This window comes from Lachnellula hyalina, assembly GCF_007821495.1.
Source record: "Lachnellula hyalina strain CBS 185.66 chromosome Unknown contig00007, whole genome shotgun sequence".
Classification (NCBI taxonomy): domain Eukaryota; kingdom Fungi; phylum Ascomycota; class Leotiomycetes; order Helotiales; family Lachnaceae; genus Lachnellula; species Lachnellula hyalina.
In genome coordinates, this window is record NW_022157121.1 from 341,349 (window position 1) to 356,912 (window position 15,564).

Genomic DNA, 15,564 nt, shown 5'->3' on the forward strand with positions numbered 1-15,564 from the left:
CGCTGTACAGTTCTGGTGGTCTAGTTCACACATGCTTTAAGAAACGAGGTCTATATCACCACTTCTTACTTTTATTATCGCAAATTGGGGTATTTCAAACACCTAACTCCAGATCTCCAGTTCAAATGCCCAGTCCCATCTACCCGCTTTTGAAACGCTCAAACTGCATCGCTTCTACAATCCACTGCGCCTGTATTGCGCTAACTTTCTTTGCGTAATTCTTCTTCGTAAAGACATGTTCCAGGAACATTATGGCCTCAACCTTCCTCCCATACAATACACTTGATGGATGTATCACTATTTTGTTCTTCGGTTGCAAAGTCATATATGTACCATCGGGTCGTAGAGTTGCAGTTCTAGTACCGAAAGCGCCCAAAAAGGTCTTGAGAATTGTCTCGGCCTTCTCGGGGGACGTCGGTTCAAATAGCTGCGGCATGTTGGAAGGACGCTCAGTCAAAAGCTTCTGGTCAAAACAAAGCGTGTGCAGCTGTTTGCGGATGTTTACCGCCATCCGCATGGCCCGGGCGTTGACATGGTGCTTCTCGCACCATACATTGCGGTCAGTGTTCTCGGAGATATAGCGCTGCATTGTGGTAAGAAGGGTTATAAGATCGCCTTCACGCCGGGTGATGTCGTTGCGGCTGGATTCGAACGCTTCGTTGTCTTCTTCTGATTTGGGATTTGCGAATATTTCAGACTCGGTGGTAAGTAGTGAAATTATGTCGATAACCTCCAAGAGACAATTTGCTTCTGGTTCCGCAGCCGCGATCACAACTCGTCCATATTGAGCCGGAAGGGGAAACCTGGCCATTTTCCTTCCGATCTCAGTGAGTTCTTGAGTTTGCTCCAACGCGCCCATTCCGACGAGTTGTCCGAGGGCTTTCTTGAGATTTTCGGTGTCTGGAATGTCCATCAGGGGGAATGTGAGGGGATTTCTCACGCCGCGAGCTTTCATCTTTAGTACTGCCTCAAGCGCAGAGCTTCGCAGTATTTCTGGTATGTCATCCTCATTGAAACTTTCATACTGCTCCTTCGTGTAGATTCTCCAACAACGCCCTTTGGCTTCACGAGCAGCACGGCCAAGTCTTTGAACGGCAGATACTTTGGAGATAGCTGTTGGCAAGAGTGAGTCCATCCCTAAGGCTGCGCGGTATCGCTTAACTTTCACCATACCACCATCCACGACATATCGTACGCCAGAGACCGTGACGGACGTTTCTGCAATATTTGTGGCCAGGACTACTTTTCGCGTGAATCTTTCTCTGACTGGTTCAAAGGCCGCTTGTTGAGCTTCCGCTGACAGTGATCCGTAAAGTGGCATTACTTTCATGCGTGGAACCTTCTCCTTCTTCTTCTCGGATTTAGCAACCTCCTGGTTGAGTTGGCGTTGAAGCGTTTCGATATCGTCCTGACCTGTAACAAAGGCAAGGATGTCTCCAGGAAGAGCTTCCTGTGAATTTATGTCAATAATGACTTGACGCATACGTTCTAAGACGTCCAAAGGTTTTTCGCGCTCATATATGATATCAACTGAGTATTGTCGACCACGGACATATTCATTGCCCACTCCACTTGGTTCGATATCGCCTTCTGGGATGCCGGGAATAGTCTTGATCTTCGCTTCTTCAATCATCTCGATAGGGTCACTAATTCCACTCCAAGATGAGCATGTCGTATCCGTCGATGACCGCCGCGACCTAGGCTCTTCTCCATTCTTTCCTGCAGCCTTCTTATAGCCACCATTCACGTTATTTTGGGCGTCTCTGGTCCCGTTCGCCTTTCCATCCTTCATGGCACCATTCTTGACAGGTTTCTTCTTCAGCTTGGTCTTTGGGGCTTCTTCGTGTTTCTTCAGCTCGTCCAGTAATTTCTCGTTTTCCGGGATATGAGGTGCGAGAACCTTGCCATAGTTCTGACCTGGTACATATGTTGGATCCCATTCTGGCTTTGCGAAGAATGCTTCATATCCTCCTAGATCCATCGTTGCACTCATGAGAACAACTTTCAGTGGGACCCCACCACGACCTTTCTTATCGCCATGTACTATCTGACGGAGAAAGCCAGCAATGAGATCTACATCCACGCTTCTCTCGTGAATTTCGTCCACAATAACGGCACTGTACTTGGTAAGGTATGGGTCGTGAAGCATCTCTTGTAAAAGCGTTCCCTCTGTAACAAACTTTATTCGGGTGCCTTTGGGCACGAAAGTGTCGAATCGCACGGAGAACCCCACTTTACCTTCAAGTTTTGGATCTTGGCCTTGCTTGAGGGGTGAACCCAGTTCTCGAGCCACACGCTGAGCGAGCGTCATGGCAGCAATTCGACGAGGCTGTGTGATTGCAATCATGCCCCCAACGTTTATTTCTTGTTTTCTTCCATTTTCCTCGACCGTGACCTTTTGCCTCTGGCACCAAGGCTCTGTGTAAAGGAATTGAGGAACCTGAGTACTTTTGCCGGATCCTGTCTCTCCGTTGAGAAGCATCACGTCGTGTAGCCGCAGAGACCATCGGATGTTGGCCTTCTGAGACCAGATAGGCAGAGTCATGCGTGTTTCTTCGAGAGCTTTGGCAATCCTCAGAAGTTCTTGAATATGAGGAGAATTCCTATTGTACTGAGGTTTGCTAACACCATTCTGCTGCGTCTTCTGCACACCCTGTCCAGTTCTCGATACATTGTCTTGACGTTGCCCTTTCTCTGGAACTGTGCCATTGACACCATGTGGCTTTGCACTCTTGCTCTTGGTATCATCATTAGCAAACGAACTAGTTTTGGGCCTTTTCGTTTTCTGTTTGTCGATGGTGTCTGCTTCGGAGGTCTGGGCCGTATTTGATTTGACAGGAGATTGGGATTTTGGGGTGCCATCGGGGAAACGCTTTCTCTCATTCACGGTGTTGGTAGCAGCAGTGTGTCCGCTGCTCTTTTTTTTCTTCTTCTCCAAATTCGTACCGCTACTCGTCCCATTGATCTCGCTGGAGGCTACTGAAGGCTTGGGGTCATCGTCCTCGAACTTTTTGTAGACTTTCTCAGGCATCGTTGCGGTTGTGGGTGGTATCGAGACCTGCTATGGTGGAGAAAAAGGACTATGCAGAGGTTATAGCAAAGTACATATAGCAATGTTTAATCGGGTTTCCATGGTTTCTTGCGTTGGTGATTTGGATGTAAAGGTTATGGACCTAAACTTTTCCATGGTGCGGGCGGGCGCGATCGCGAATAATATTTTTTTGCTGAACACTAGACCGATAAGACGATAAGTCCGGCGGCCAGGATAGAACATTGCACACACACAAAAAGGTACGTACCTACCTAGGCTAAGGTACCTAGGTACTTGTTTGTCAAAGAGATGCTGGATGAAACTACTTCAATCCTAGTACCTAGGTATTTATTATTACTACGTATGAGGCTTACTAAACCTATAACTGAATTGACTAACCTTATTACTATATCATTATACAAGGCCATACGGTACTATTACTTGCCGTGTTAGCTAATTGAGGTATTCTGCCCCACTGGATAGTCCCGTCGCCCCGCATTATGCGTACCTTACCGTAAGATATCCTTATCATGGGCTTGCTATTGGCTCTTGATCACCTCATTGTGGTCTACAACGTTGCCATCGCTGGGCATGATGAAACTTCTACCTTTGGGAGCAAAACAAAGCTACAACTACCTAGCTATTCTATTCAAGTATTGTTATTTCTTCACACCCGTTTTCCTCTCGTCTTTCTTTCCCCTTTCCATTCCACTTGGCCCCCTCTCCAATTCTTGTACAATACTGTAGTACATTGCATCTCATAAATTTGTCACTCAATCAATCTATTTACCATGGCACCATCTCTGCTTGAGACCCGGCCACAGGCACCCCACTCTCTTACAAGTCCCTCCCAGAAGCCTGTGGATAGGAAAATATTCCCCGACGGTATCAAGACAAGTGGGCAGCATCCCCCTTTGCCTGAGTTGATCAAAAACTACTCCGACTTCCCCAAGGAGATCAAGGGAGCAACCGTCTGGAAAGCGGATGACTATACCAACAACCCGGAACAATGGGTTCATGTCTTCAACAGCGAGGAAGTTGCTGAGTTGAGTGCCGCCGCCGACAAGTTCCTCACTGATAAGACCCCTTTGACTGGCATTTCCAAAGTCAGTGGCAGTCCAATTTGCAAACACACTCCAGCTCACCTTCCTATAGGATAACTTCCCTTTGCCCAAGCTGTCGGTATTGTTGGCATCGATTCGCGCCGAGATTCTCAATGGGAAGGGTTTCATCCTATTCAAAGGCTTCCCAGTGGAAAAATGGGGCAACCACAAATCTGCTGTGGCATACATGGGATTGGGAACTTACCTTGGATACTTCGTATCTCAAAACGGCCGCGGCCACGTTCTCGGCCACGTAAAGGACCTTGGAGACGACCCAACCCAGATTGACAGAGTACGAATCTACCGTACCAATGCTCGGTAAGGAAACTCAAGTTTGTTATGGCTTTTCAATCCACTAACCAGTGTGAAGCCAATTCTTCCATGCGGATGACTCGGACCTTGTAGGCTTGCTATGCATTGCCCGAGCTCTCGAGGGAGGAGAATCTGATATTGTTTCCTCGCACCATGTGTGGAACACGCTCCAAAAAGAGCGCCCAGACGTCGCGGAAACCTTGACAAAACCAATTTGGTATTTTGACCGCAAAGGAGAGACTAGCGTTGGAGAGGAAGAATTCATCAAAACTTCTGTCTTCTACCTTGAGAAGGGCCCCAACGGAAGAGTCTACTCTAAGTGGGATCCATACTATGTAAAGTCGCTTGACCGATTTATGAACAAGGGTATTATCCCACCCTTGTCGCCCGAGCAAGTCGAGGCAGCCAAGGTGTTGGAAGACACATGTCACCGCTTGAGATTGCACATGATTCTTGAGGTTGGAGATATTCAATTCCTAAGCAACGAGCACGTTCTGCATGCCAGAACCGAGTACAAGGACCATGCTCCACCAACTCCCAGAAGACATTTGATGAGATTGTGGCTTGCAACGCCAGAGAGTGAGGGCGGGTGGAAGCTGCCTTTCCATGATTCTACCGAGAAGAAGAGAGGGGGAATTCAGGTCAATGATCAACCACCTGTGGCACCTTTAGATGCAGAATAAACGTCACCGCAGACCCCTTTAGTGCATAGAAATACACCGAGCTCCAGTATCCATCATTGCACGATGCAAAACTTTGGTGCGCCCAGTGCGCCAAACATGTGATAGTCGATCTTCTCAATTACGCGTATGCGGTTGAAGTCGTAGTTGCCCTTCAGCCCATGCCATGGGCATTTATCTTTGGAAGCCCAGTATCCTCTGGGAGCCGGAGCCAATGTGTCTTGGCGGTCTTTGAAGATGGCACAATTGCTGAAACCTCGCCCTGGGCCGCAAGGCTGATCGATTACAAGCCATCTGTGATTACATCCCTCCTTCTTGTCCTGACTTTTGTAGAGAACAGTGCGGCACATTCTCGTATGTATACCTCGAATAATTTTGTGGGTAGTTGATGACGCGTGTGTGAGTATTGAAGTAGTGGGGGAATATCGGTATGTAAGTGATGATAAGTTGTGCGGTCTTGTTTCCTAGTGATGTTCTGGAGGAATCGAAGCTAGGAATTCCGCAAAATACTGATCTTGCATATAATGTGAATAATCAACATGTCTTGAGTCACCAAAGCCGATGAATCACTGATATTCATCTACCACTTTTGCCTTCACAAGCCTCCAAACTTTATACAAGCTCCTTGAACTGAATGACTGCTAGTAGCTCATGGGTATGGCGCTGAAGTATCAGATTCCCAATATCTGATGTTTCATTGAAGGTATCCCTCTAATTGTAGCACTGGATAGTTGCAGAGACTCGGCGCAAGGTGAATTAAAAGTATCAGCTCCGAGCAACATCACCTTATTTCCACGCCCCGAGGTGAAACAAACTCCTATATTCTTTTGGTGCATGCTGTTATTGCTCGGTGTCATTCTCGCCTGATGACTTTTTGACGGCCTGCATGAGCTCGTAGAATTGCCCAATCTGCTCATCTATATATTCAAATCGATCAGTCAGTCAGTTCACCAATATCCCTCTATTGAAATGCGCACCGCTCATCTTCTCGATCTTCCCAGCATCCATACGCTCTCCAATCCACGAATCACCCTCCAGTTTCTGTGCATAGAGTTGCCATTCGGTCAAGAATCCGATCTGCAAGAACAGTCAGTCAGATGTCAATTAGAAGCTGGGAAAAGAAGGGCGTACGATATGTACGGGATTTTCAACGTCTCGATGGGCTCTAAATTCACTCTTTATGTACTCGTCTCCTAGCAAACGCATTTCTCGTGGTAGATGCTTCCTGTGTGATCGGAGCAGTCTCCTATATAACGGTATCGGTGGTAAAAGAGCCATTGGAGCTGGTCTGAAGCCTTTCTTCATTCCGGCAGATGTAATCGTCGCCATTAGTAGTCGTGGGTTTATCCTCATATTGTTGTTGTATTGTCGGGGTTTTGGGAAGAGTAAAAGCAGGCTTGTCGTGTCGGATTTCAATTATGATGTTGACAAACCTCGGAGTAGCAGCCGAGGAAAAAGTTCAGCCTTGCATCGATTAGCAAACCTAGCCTACCTACCACCTAGTCAAAAGAATCCCAACTTCATGCCCAAAACAAAGTAGGCCATGCTTCCTACGCCATCGACCTCTCATGTGGAGTTTGAGCGAGTATATGAGCCAGCTGAGGACTCCTACTTGCTCCTAGATACTCTTTCCTCTGAGAGCGAGAAGGCTTTCCTACAACACCGCTTTAATAATGCATCAATTCAGAGCTCACCATCGCCGCTAGTTGTTGAAATAGGCACGGGATCAGGGGTTGTTCTTTCATTCATCGATGCCCATGCGGAAACCATCTTTGGGAGATCAGATGTTTTCACGGCCGGAGTCGATGTGAACATACATGCCTGCAAGGCTACGATTGAAACAGTCAGAGTGGCAGAGGAGGAGCAGGCCACGGAATCGAAATCACATGGTTTCTACTTGGGAAATATGGTTGGGGATCTCGCAACTGCTTTGAGGGTACGAGAAGTGGATGTTCTGGTCTTCAATCCTCCTTATGTTCCAACTCCAGACTTGCCTACTGTAATGCCCAAGGAGACTCGCGATTCGTTCGAGGCGGATTCTCATTTGCTCTCTCTATCTTATGCCGGAGGAGAAGATGGAATGGAGGTCACTAATCGATTGTTGGACTCCTTGCCGCAGATCTTGGGTGAGAAGGGCTGTGCGTATATCCTCCTCTGCGCGCAAAATAAACCGGAATTGGTCAAGGATCAGATCAGGAACTGGGGAGATGGATGGACAGCAGAGACAGTTAGAAACAGTGGAAAGAAGGGAGGTTGGGAGAAGCTGCAAATCGTTAGGATATGGCGTTTATCACCTGGCTCTGCAATACAATAAATGGCTAGAGAAACTCTCATGTGCATAATCGCTTTCCTGACATTTCGACTACCTGTTTTTATCCCCACAAACGCCAAGTCAACCCGCAAGCCGTGCATATGAAGCTCTTTCGATGCTCCAGTTCTTTGCTAGTCGAGATGGATCAAGTACCCAATCGTTTCAGACCTCCAAATTGTATGAAGACCTCGTTAGAAGCCTCTTCCACCACCACGTCCACGGCCGCCTCCACCACCTCCACCTCCACCACCTCTGAATCCTCCTCGTCCTCTGGGTCCGCCACGTCCCCTGCCACCTCTCACTCCACCTCTGTCTGCAACCTCCTTCCTGGCCTTGTTCTTTGGCTTTGGCGCATCGTCGATCAAGAGCGTATCCAACGGAAGCGAATCAGGGAGAATGTAGTATCTGATAGTCGAACCTCGAAGATTGATGGTATCCAGCGAAATCGGGTCACGACCGCGCTGTGTCATCTTGACTGTGCGTAAAGCTGTATTCATTTGCGGGGAGACTGATGTGATGGTCCCGTGAATGATGGTTCCTTTACCCTGATTAGCTTATGGAAATAAGTTTAAATAGGGAGAAACATACCATTCTTGAGTTCAATTGTCACTGTCTCGTTCGCGCATTTCATCAAGAACCTACCATGGGCAAAAGGGTCAGTCAGGAGCTTCGCGGGGGAGCCTTGAGAGAGAGCTCAGCTTGTGCCACAGGCAAGCTAATTCGGGAAGGGTATCTTACCTAACGAGCTTCATAGTGACAATATGTACACTCTTGCGGCTGGCGTTGGGTTGAGTAGGTTGTGAATGCGGGGTTGTTCGAGGTCGTTAAGTGGCACACAAATTGAGGCTTAAGGTCGCGAAATTCATTGAAGCTATAAAAAAGGCATACCACGTGACCTTCTTCAAAAAACACCTCTATAGTGAGGTACATAGACAGCTCTGCTAGCTTCGCACAATATATCTAGGTGGCAATAATACTCCCTTGAACTCACTTTTCAATGGATTTCAATAGATTCCTACCAACATAATATATTCTAGAAATCTACAAACTGATCGCTCCACCATGCGCATTTCTCGTATATATAGCAATATCGAAAGGAATTCTTCCATCTAGAGCCTGCAAAACTGGGGTATAAATAATCGCTGCATTCCATAGCCTTCTTCCCTCCCTCAACCTGCAATCATTTATCCTTCTCGTTCTCACTAACTCTCTCCCATTCGTCCTCTGTGCTGAGTTCCGACTTGCTTCCACCCAAGCTTGCACGGTCTTTCAACTCTCCCCTGGCCTCCAGAACCTCTACTTCTTTACTCCCCACTCCAACATCCCCCGTTTCAATCACTGTCTCCGCCTCAGTCTCACTATCTGATCCTAACCCCGTCTCTGCCAGCCGGCGTTTCTTCTCAGCCTCCGCCTCTTCCGCAGCTCTGAGCTCCACCGCGAACCAGTTGATAGCCCACCAGAGTCCGGCGCTCAAGAAGGACAGTATGATGAAATGTATGCTGTAGGTTGCGATCAAGAGCATAAGGAGTACGACTTGGAGGCATGCAAATGATATGTTTGTTGCGACGAGGAGAGTGGGGGTTGGGCCGGGCGTAAAAATAGACTGCATGAGATCGGTAATAAACGCCGCCATCTTGTCTTGGTTATATATCGCGGGATCGTGTGTGGTGCTGCGTGCGTAGGCTGGATAGGGAGTCAGGTTCGTTGCGATGAAATGAGTAGTCTGCAAGTTATTTAGCACGGGAGTTGGCTCATGGCGGGGTCTACTGTAGGAACTCACCGGAGACAACAGGGCCGAGGCTTTATGTCTGGAAAGCAAAGTTGACAGATAGCTCACTCGAATAGTGCAGGGTACCTAGAATGCGCTCCGAGGACAGAGTGGATGATTAATAATGTAGGAGTGTAGTACGTTTTTTGATGTCGTGGACAAATAATGGACGTTTTTCATTCTGCCTGATTTGGAGATCGCGTTCCCAGCATCCAACCCAACCCAACCCAACCTAACAAGTGAGTCCGTATGCCATCAACAACACCATTCCTGCAGCCTGCTACTGTAGGACTCGATCCATTGTCTACAGCTACGAGGTCAGGCGACTTCAACATTGCATGATTACGACTATCACTACCATCACCTGTTCGTAGGAAGCTGGGGACTGCTAATTGATGCACTTGCTTGGCTATTTGCACGCCAATGTCAATACTCTCATTCAAGACAAAGAGACAAAGCGAAACTGGGTCAAGTTATCCTGTTGTAAATTACTCCATTCCTTATGAACACCAGAGGAACCTAGGAAGAGCGTCCGAGTTATACACTTCTGAGTAAAGCTATCCCAGAACCATAACCGGGTGCAGCCAGAAAGAGCTCAAGCGTAAGGCAAAATGAAAGTAATGTGCCAAAAGCCACCCTCACAAGCTACCGTATTTCTCCGTCGTCCAGTCATCCCCTCTAATCAATGAATGCTCAATCTAGCCCGGTGCCAGACAGTTCTCTTCCCCGGCGTGTTTCCCACGATAGTGGATACCCGGGAGCTTCTGTCAACGTTGCCCTTTACGGGTCTGAATCTGCGATACGTATACCCCAGAAAGGCTCCTTGCTTCCTCAATTCCAACACTTTGGGCGCAGTATCCTTATCTCGCAGCAGCCTATCTCGTGGCCTCTTTCTTTCCTTTCTGCCGTAATGCTTAACAAAGGCTTTCAAGTAATCCTTCTGTTCCTCGCACAACACAAACTCGTCAATTTCTCTCTCAACTTTTCTCAATCTTGCTGAATCATGGGGTCGATCAATAAAGCCCTTTGCAATAACTTGAATCTCGCGGTTGAATGGCTTCAGAGCATTTGTAATTTCTTCTGTGGTTGGTGTAGGCAGTGAAACCGATTCTGAGAAATCAGATATTGGATCTTCTTCGTCAAAATAATGGGTATCGTCCATCGAGCGGATATTTGGAACAAATGGAGGCACCGTCAAGTGCAAACGGTCCCAATGAATATCTCTGAACCATTTATGGGCCTTGATGTCGTCCGCATCGTCTGGAAGAACATAGCGGCCGGTATGGTCTCTGTTTTGACGACTGGAGGCCGGCAATTGGTCCCTAAGTTTGTAGCGTTTGCAACAGAGACGAGTGTCCTTTTCTTGGATGATGCTACGAATCAGATCTTGACATCTCTTGCTCACCAATGGCTTGTGAGGAAATTCAAACGTTGTCTTGTGGTTCTGTTTAAAGTGAGCATGAGCTGTGACTGAAAGACAACAACTTACCAGAATATTCATCTTAGTTTGTTGTCTGCCTCCTTCTTCGGCGAGAAATGGAGTGTGGCCATAAAGGCACTAGAGTTGGTCAGTTGATTCACAACAGTCATTCTTATGGGAACATTTACCTCGTACAAGATGACAGCAACGCTCCACCAGTCACACCGAGCATCATATAGTTCGCCCCTAACCACTTCCGGGGCCATGTACTGACTGGTTCCTACGACAGACCGCGCCAAGGTCCGGTTACCATTGCGATTACGCCAATTAAGAATGCCTTCACCGTCAGAATTATTTGAGGAGTGTCTGTCATGACGCTCTTTGCCTCCTATGAGAACGCTAGCAATCTTCATTGCAGCAGCAATAGTGCGGCCTTCCTTCCTGTCGATCGTGTCGCCTTCAACGTTTATTCCGAGCTTGGTAAGCAATGAGTATCTTTGATTGTTGAAGTATGCTTGATCATGAGACCAATGGCCATCGAATGCAAGACCAAAGTCAGAGATCTTGAGATGACCAGAGGCCGATATGAGAAAGTTGTCCGGCTTAATGTCGCGATGAATCCAACGAAGCCTGTGAGCTTCTTCGATGCATAGGATCATCTCCGCGATGTACCACTTTGTTACCGGTTCCGAGAGTATATTATCACGGATCAGCAGTCCAAGGAAATCGCCTCCAGGCATATAATCCATGACGAGATATAGATTGTTCAAGTCTTGGAAACTTGCTATCAATGATACAACCCTGGATAAGTTAGACGAAAGTCATCCACAGGAATTCCAAGTACACACCAACGAGAGCCTTCGGCAGAAACAAGGAAGTCGCGTTCTGCTCGGAGATGACCCTCTTGGCTATTACGGAGCATATCTGGCTTGCGGATGACTTTCATAGCATATACCTCTTGCTTTTTCTGTGGGTCGACAGGTCCTCTAAAGCACAGTGTCAGTGTCTTCGCAGTAGAGGAGCCGTGGAATATACTCTTGCTCAAATTTCTCTCTCACAAGGCGCACAACTCCAAAACTTCCCTTGCCTAGAACCTTCACAATCTCATATTTAGACGTAGTAATATCATTTCCCTTCCAAGCGATTGATCTATGGCCTTTCATGACCCGTGTCTCACGAAGATGTTCGCTCTCCTTTCTGCTCAAGAATTTACGTTTTCGATCTTTCTCAGTTTGAGTGGACGTTGTATCTTCATATAGGATCTGCTCAAGCTGTCGACGGCGTAGCGAGCGGGGTGTCAATGCAATTGAGGTCAGGTCATTGTAGTGACACTCGAAGAAAACTTTAGCTGCGGCAGCTTTCTCGACAGTGATAATAGCTTGCACCAGTTTAGTGGACTGTAGGTCGTGTATTGTAGCCCAGAGCGACTTACTTGGAATGGGCACCGGTGCCTCCACAGTCTCTACCTCGGCGATCGGAGTGAGGATGTTCTCATTGGAACCACCCTCAGGCGTAGTCTGATTTGACGCGGCCTTTTTGTTCTCCGAGGAATGCTGAGATACACCCTTGGATTTTGTAGAGAACTTGGAATCCAGAGACGTCTTCCCCGTCGATTCGCCAGGCCTAGGGACAGATGACTTTCCACTATTCATACTTGAACTACCCGCAGATGTCGACGGAGACCCTTCAGGTGCTTTGGGAAATATTTCGACGACTTCCCTATCGAGAGAAATAATGCTTGGTCGACTCTTGAATTGTAACCGGTGGACTACTGTTGGATCAAGTTGGCCCTTGGATAGAGCCAGGGAAAGTTTTCGCCGCAGACCAGGCGGACTGGCGGGAAAAGAAGTATCTTCGGGTTCAGCAAAGGAAGCACTAGAAACTGTCGGCAGTATTTTTGTCAGCCTAGAGATTCGCACTATAGGGAAGTGAAGTTGCTACTGTACCACTATTTGACCAAGAACGCAGGGCCGACATCAGTTTGGAGCCTGGCGAACCCTGGCGACGAAGCTTTGTCGGGTGGGAGTCATGTTCCGTGGAATCTGGAGAAGCCAGGTCATGCTTCCAATTGAAACGAGACCTGATGCCTCCCGATGCAAGCTCTTCGAAGAAGTCTCTCGGGCGCTCTGCCGTTTTACTGCGGGTTCGTTTCATCGTGGGCACTGACAACGAAGTGTTTGTGCTGAATGAAGCGTTACGAATACCAAAGTAATGAATGCTGGAATGGTCACATACAGTATGAAAATTTGAAATGATGTGGTTGATGCTGGAAAGAGGGCGAGCGAAGAGAAGCAGAGCTCTAAGGCACCTTCGTTGCTACGTCCAACGGCACATTTGGAGTCTTGGAAGGCAAGAGCGATACTGGACAACAAGAGAACTTTTTTTTATTTACTAACACCAACTCTCAATAGCAAAATTAACAGGGGGTCCGGTTTTGACAATGCGCCTATAATGATACGAATCTCTCATTTTGCTTTTCTGCTACCCGTTCATGATGGGCAATCTATCACAGAATCGCGTAGGTTGGAGGACCTTCGCAAGACATAGCAACGTGATATGCAGCGTATAAAAGTATGAAAGCAGTGTGCAGCAAACCAGCCGAAGGGGTGTGCAGGAAATGTACAACAGATGGGTCCAACGCTTTTGCTGCTAGACGTCGCAGATATTCAATGAAACCTCCAAACTATCCGTGAATGCTATCAATGATGTCGCTTATTTCTTGATGTTAATCAACTTGACATCGAAGATCAAAGTGCTGTTAGCAGGCAGTCCGGGCATGGCCTTGCTGCCATATGCGAGCTTAGGGGGGATTGTAAGTCTGCGCTCTCCACCGGCTGCCATACCAACAATGCCGATATCCCAGCCTTGAATAACTTCTTTCTTGCCCACCTTGAACTCGAATGGCTTGCCGCTCTTGTTTGCTGCAGACTTAAGTTAGCAATAGGAAGATGGCTCTGAAGGTGTCTGAAAACTTACAGTCAAAAACCTTGCCGTCAACAAGTTTACCGATGTAGCGCATGCCAACTTTGTCTCCATTCTTGACGATTGGGCCGGAGCCAATTTTCTTGTCGTCAATCTTAACACCGTTGACGGTCTTGGGACCTAAAGTAGCCTTGTTGCCTTTGACGGGAGCTTCAGACCCAGTAGGGCCTTGCTCGAGGTTTTTCGCAAACTGGACCTTCTTATCGCTCTTGTCACTCTTGGCCGATGTAGGTTCCTTTGCGTCTGTACCCTTTGACTCCGGAGTCACTGGAGCAGCTTCGCCGTTGTTTTTCTTCAGCTTCTTTTGCTTCTTGGTGAGCTTGGGCTCTTCCACAGCCTCGGATTTCAGTGACTTGGCCATGATATCGTCAAGAGAAGTGCCCTCATCAATCTGATCAGCAGAGCGCTTGTTCTTGCCCTTGCCCTTCTTTTCAGCCTTGACGACAAGCTTTGGTGCCTCCTCCTCGTCAGAGTCGACTTCAGTGATGCGAGGATTCTCCAGTGCGTCAAGGTCATCGCTCTCGTCATCATCCAGCTCAAGCTCGAGCTCATCCTCGTCAGGTGACAAGTCATAGTCTTCGTCGTCTTCATCGTCAGAAGAATCATAGACTTCGTGATGGTGGTTGTGTCCACCATCATTATCAGAAATCACATAGTTACCGGTGAGGTACATTGTATGGGTGCCGGTGACGGTGAAGAAGACACGCTCATTCTCCCCGATAGTAATGTCAAGAGGTTGCTGGTAGTTCTTGGGAGTATTAGTATCAGCAAGTCATAGGGAATGTTATACAACATACCTTCTCTGGGTCAAGCGTGCACAGAACGAATTCTTCGACCTCGATGTCGCTACCTTCCTCATCGTCGCTGGATTCCGAGTCCTCCTCCTCTTCTTCTTCTTCGTTATTAGTAGCCTTGGCTTTACCCTTCTTGTCTGCCTTGGTGCCATTGGGTGTGGCATCTTCCATTTCCTCGTCAGAATCACCGCTAGCCTTGATTGACTCCAGGATCTGTTGCAGAGCGGCTTGCTTGCGGCCCTTCTTGGACTTGGTTGGGTCGCTAGGACCACCGTTGGCCTCCTCTTCATCTTCGTCGCTCTCCTCTTCAGAGTCACTCTCAGCTAACAGTGCCCGAAGAGTCTCATCATCTTCATCGTCCTCATCATCAGAATCGTCCTCCTCGAACGGCCCGGTTTGGCGAATGATCTTCAGAGTAGCTCGGGGACGAGTGGTTCCGTTAGGGGTCTCCTCAATCTCTGCAGGTTCACTGGGATCGATGGCAGCCATGGTGATACGGAACTAAGAATTGGCATATCAGCTTAAGCTCACGCCAAGCGCAGAATAAGAGAATGGATCAATTTCGACCCAGCAGCACTCTGGAGAAAAGAAACACCGAAACCAATGAACTTACAGTAGCAGGAAAGTCGGGCAAAGCTGGCACTGGCACACCATCACAAGGGACCTCGAGCCCATATAGGGCAACTGTTTCTCGCGTCAGAATCTATTTGGGGGCAATGATTGTGCAGCCTCGGGGATAATACCTGGAACGAGAGACATTTTGATAATGTTTCGTATACTGGTTGAGGTGGAAAGGAATTATCGAAGATCAATGGGTAATTTTGTACAAGGTTTTTGTACAATGTTCAAAAAGACTTGTGATTGAAAAATGAGAAGCTGGGTAGAAGAGAAGTGCCCTACACAAACTTTTCAAGCAGGAGCTCAAGAACTTTTTCTTTTAGCGCCATGGTTATCCCCAAGCGAGCCTTATCTTAGCGCGCTAAATTGAGGGGGCAACGCAACCAAACGAAGCCTAAAACGCTCTTCACGGGCCATATCGCTTAAACCACTCACTGCGAGTAGGAGTAGGTACCTAGGCTAGGTACTGAAGGCAGGGTTATTTCGATTCAAGGTGAAGACTGGATTTTGTAAGGATCTACGGATGCTACGATGAGATATACTTA

General features: G+C 47.7%; 7 protein-coding genes across 7 annotated transcripts; 1 reads left to right on the plus strand and 6 right to left on the minus strand.

Annotated features, from left to right (window-relative positions):
* Positions 1 to 139: 139 nt before the first annotated feature.
* prh1 (putative ATP-dependent RNA helicase) lies at positions 140 to 3,031 on the minus strand (the record flags this gene model as incomplete). The annotated part of the gene is made up of 1 exon (XM_031145515.1): positions 140 to 3,031. One exon carries the CDS (start codon positions 3,029 to 3,031, stop codon positions 140 to 142), a length of 2,892 nt encoding a protein of 963 aa, XP_031009264.1.
* A 791-nt stretch (positions 3,032 to 3,822) lies between these two features.
* SAT17_2 (Taurine hydroxylase-like protein) lies at positions 3,823 to 5,129 on the plus strand (the record flags this gene model as incomplete). Its single annotated transcript, XM_031145516.1, has 3 exons — positions 3,823 to 4,137; positions 4,187 to 4,452; positions 4,505 to 5,129. The coding sequence occupies 3 exons, from the start codon at positions 3,823 to 3,825 to the stop codon at positions 5,127 to 5,129; spliced, it is 1,206 nt and encodes a 401-aa protein (XP_031009271.1).
* Positions 5,130 to 5,966: 837 nt separating this feature from the next.
* On the minus strand, positions 5,967 to 6,479 carry acu-17 (Succinate dehydrogenase assembly factor 3, mitochondrial; the record flags this gene model as incomplete). The annotated part of the gene is made up of 3 exons (XM_031145517.1): positions 5,967 to 6,043; positions 6,104 to 6,203; positions 6,258 to 6,479. The coding sequence occupies 3 exons, from the start codon at positions 6,477 to 6,479 to the stop codon at positions 5,967 to 5,969; spliced, it is 399 nt and encodes a 132-aa protein (XP_031009270.1).
* Positions 6,480 to 7,628: 1,149 nt separating this feature from the next.
* On the minus strand, positions 7,629 to 8,189 carry Snrpd1 (Small nuclear ribonucleoprotein Sm D1; the record flags this gene model as incomplete). The annotated part of the gene is made up of 3 exons (XM_031145518.1): positions 7,629 to 7,975; positions 8,026 to 8,075; positions 8,176 to 8,189. The coding sequence occupies 3 exons, from the start codon at positions 8,187 to 8,189 to the stop codon at positions 7,629 to 7,631; spliced, it is 411 nt and encodes a 136-aa protein (XP_031009269.1).
* Positions 8,190 to 8,617: 428 nt separating this feature from the next.
* On the minus strand, positions 8,618 to 9,070 carry PKR1 (V-type ATPase assembly factor; the record flags this gene model as incomplete). Its single annotated transcript, XM_031145519.1, has 1 exon — positions 8,618 to 9,070. The coding sequence occupies one exon, from the start codon at positions 9,068 to 9,070 to the stop codon at positions 8,618 to 8,620; it is 453 nt and encodes a 150-aa protein (XP_031009268.1).
* Positions 9,071 to 9,887: 817 nt separating this feature from the next.
* cbk1 (Serine/threonine-protein kinase) lies at positions 9,888 to 12,779 on the minus strand (the record flags this gene model as incomplete). The annotated part of the gene is made up of 6 exons (XM_031145520.1): positions 9,888 to 10,649; positions 10,695 to 10,763; positions 10,814 to 11,426; positions 11,474 to 11,611; positions 11,661 to 12,507; positions 12,572 to 12,779. The coding sequence occupies 6 exons, from the start codon at positions 12,777 to 12,779 to the stop codon at positions 9,888 to 9,890; spliced, it is 2,637 nt and encodes an 878-aa protein (XP_031009261.1).
* Positions 12,780 to 13,337: 558 nt separating this feature from the next.
* On the minus strand, positions 13,338 to 15,160 carry FPR4 (FK506-binding protein; the record flags this gene model as incomplete). Its single annotated transcript, XM_031145521.1, has 5 exons — positions 13,338 to 13,546; positions 13,602 to 14,355; positions 14,405 to 14,902; positions 15,015 to 15,091; positions 15,145 to 15,160. The coding sequence occupies 5 exons, from the start codon at positions 15,158 to 15,160 to the stop codon at positions 13,338 to 13,340; spliced, it is 1,554 nt and encodes a 517-aa protein (XP_031009263.1).
* Between the last annotated feature and the right edge of the window lie 404 nt (positions 15,161 to 15,564).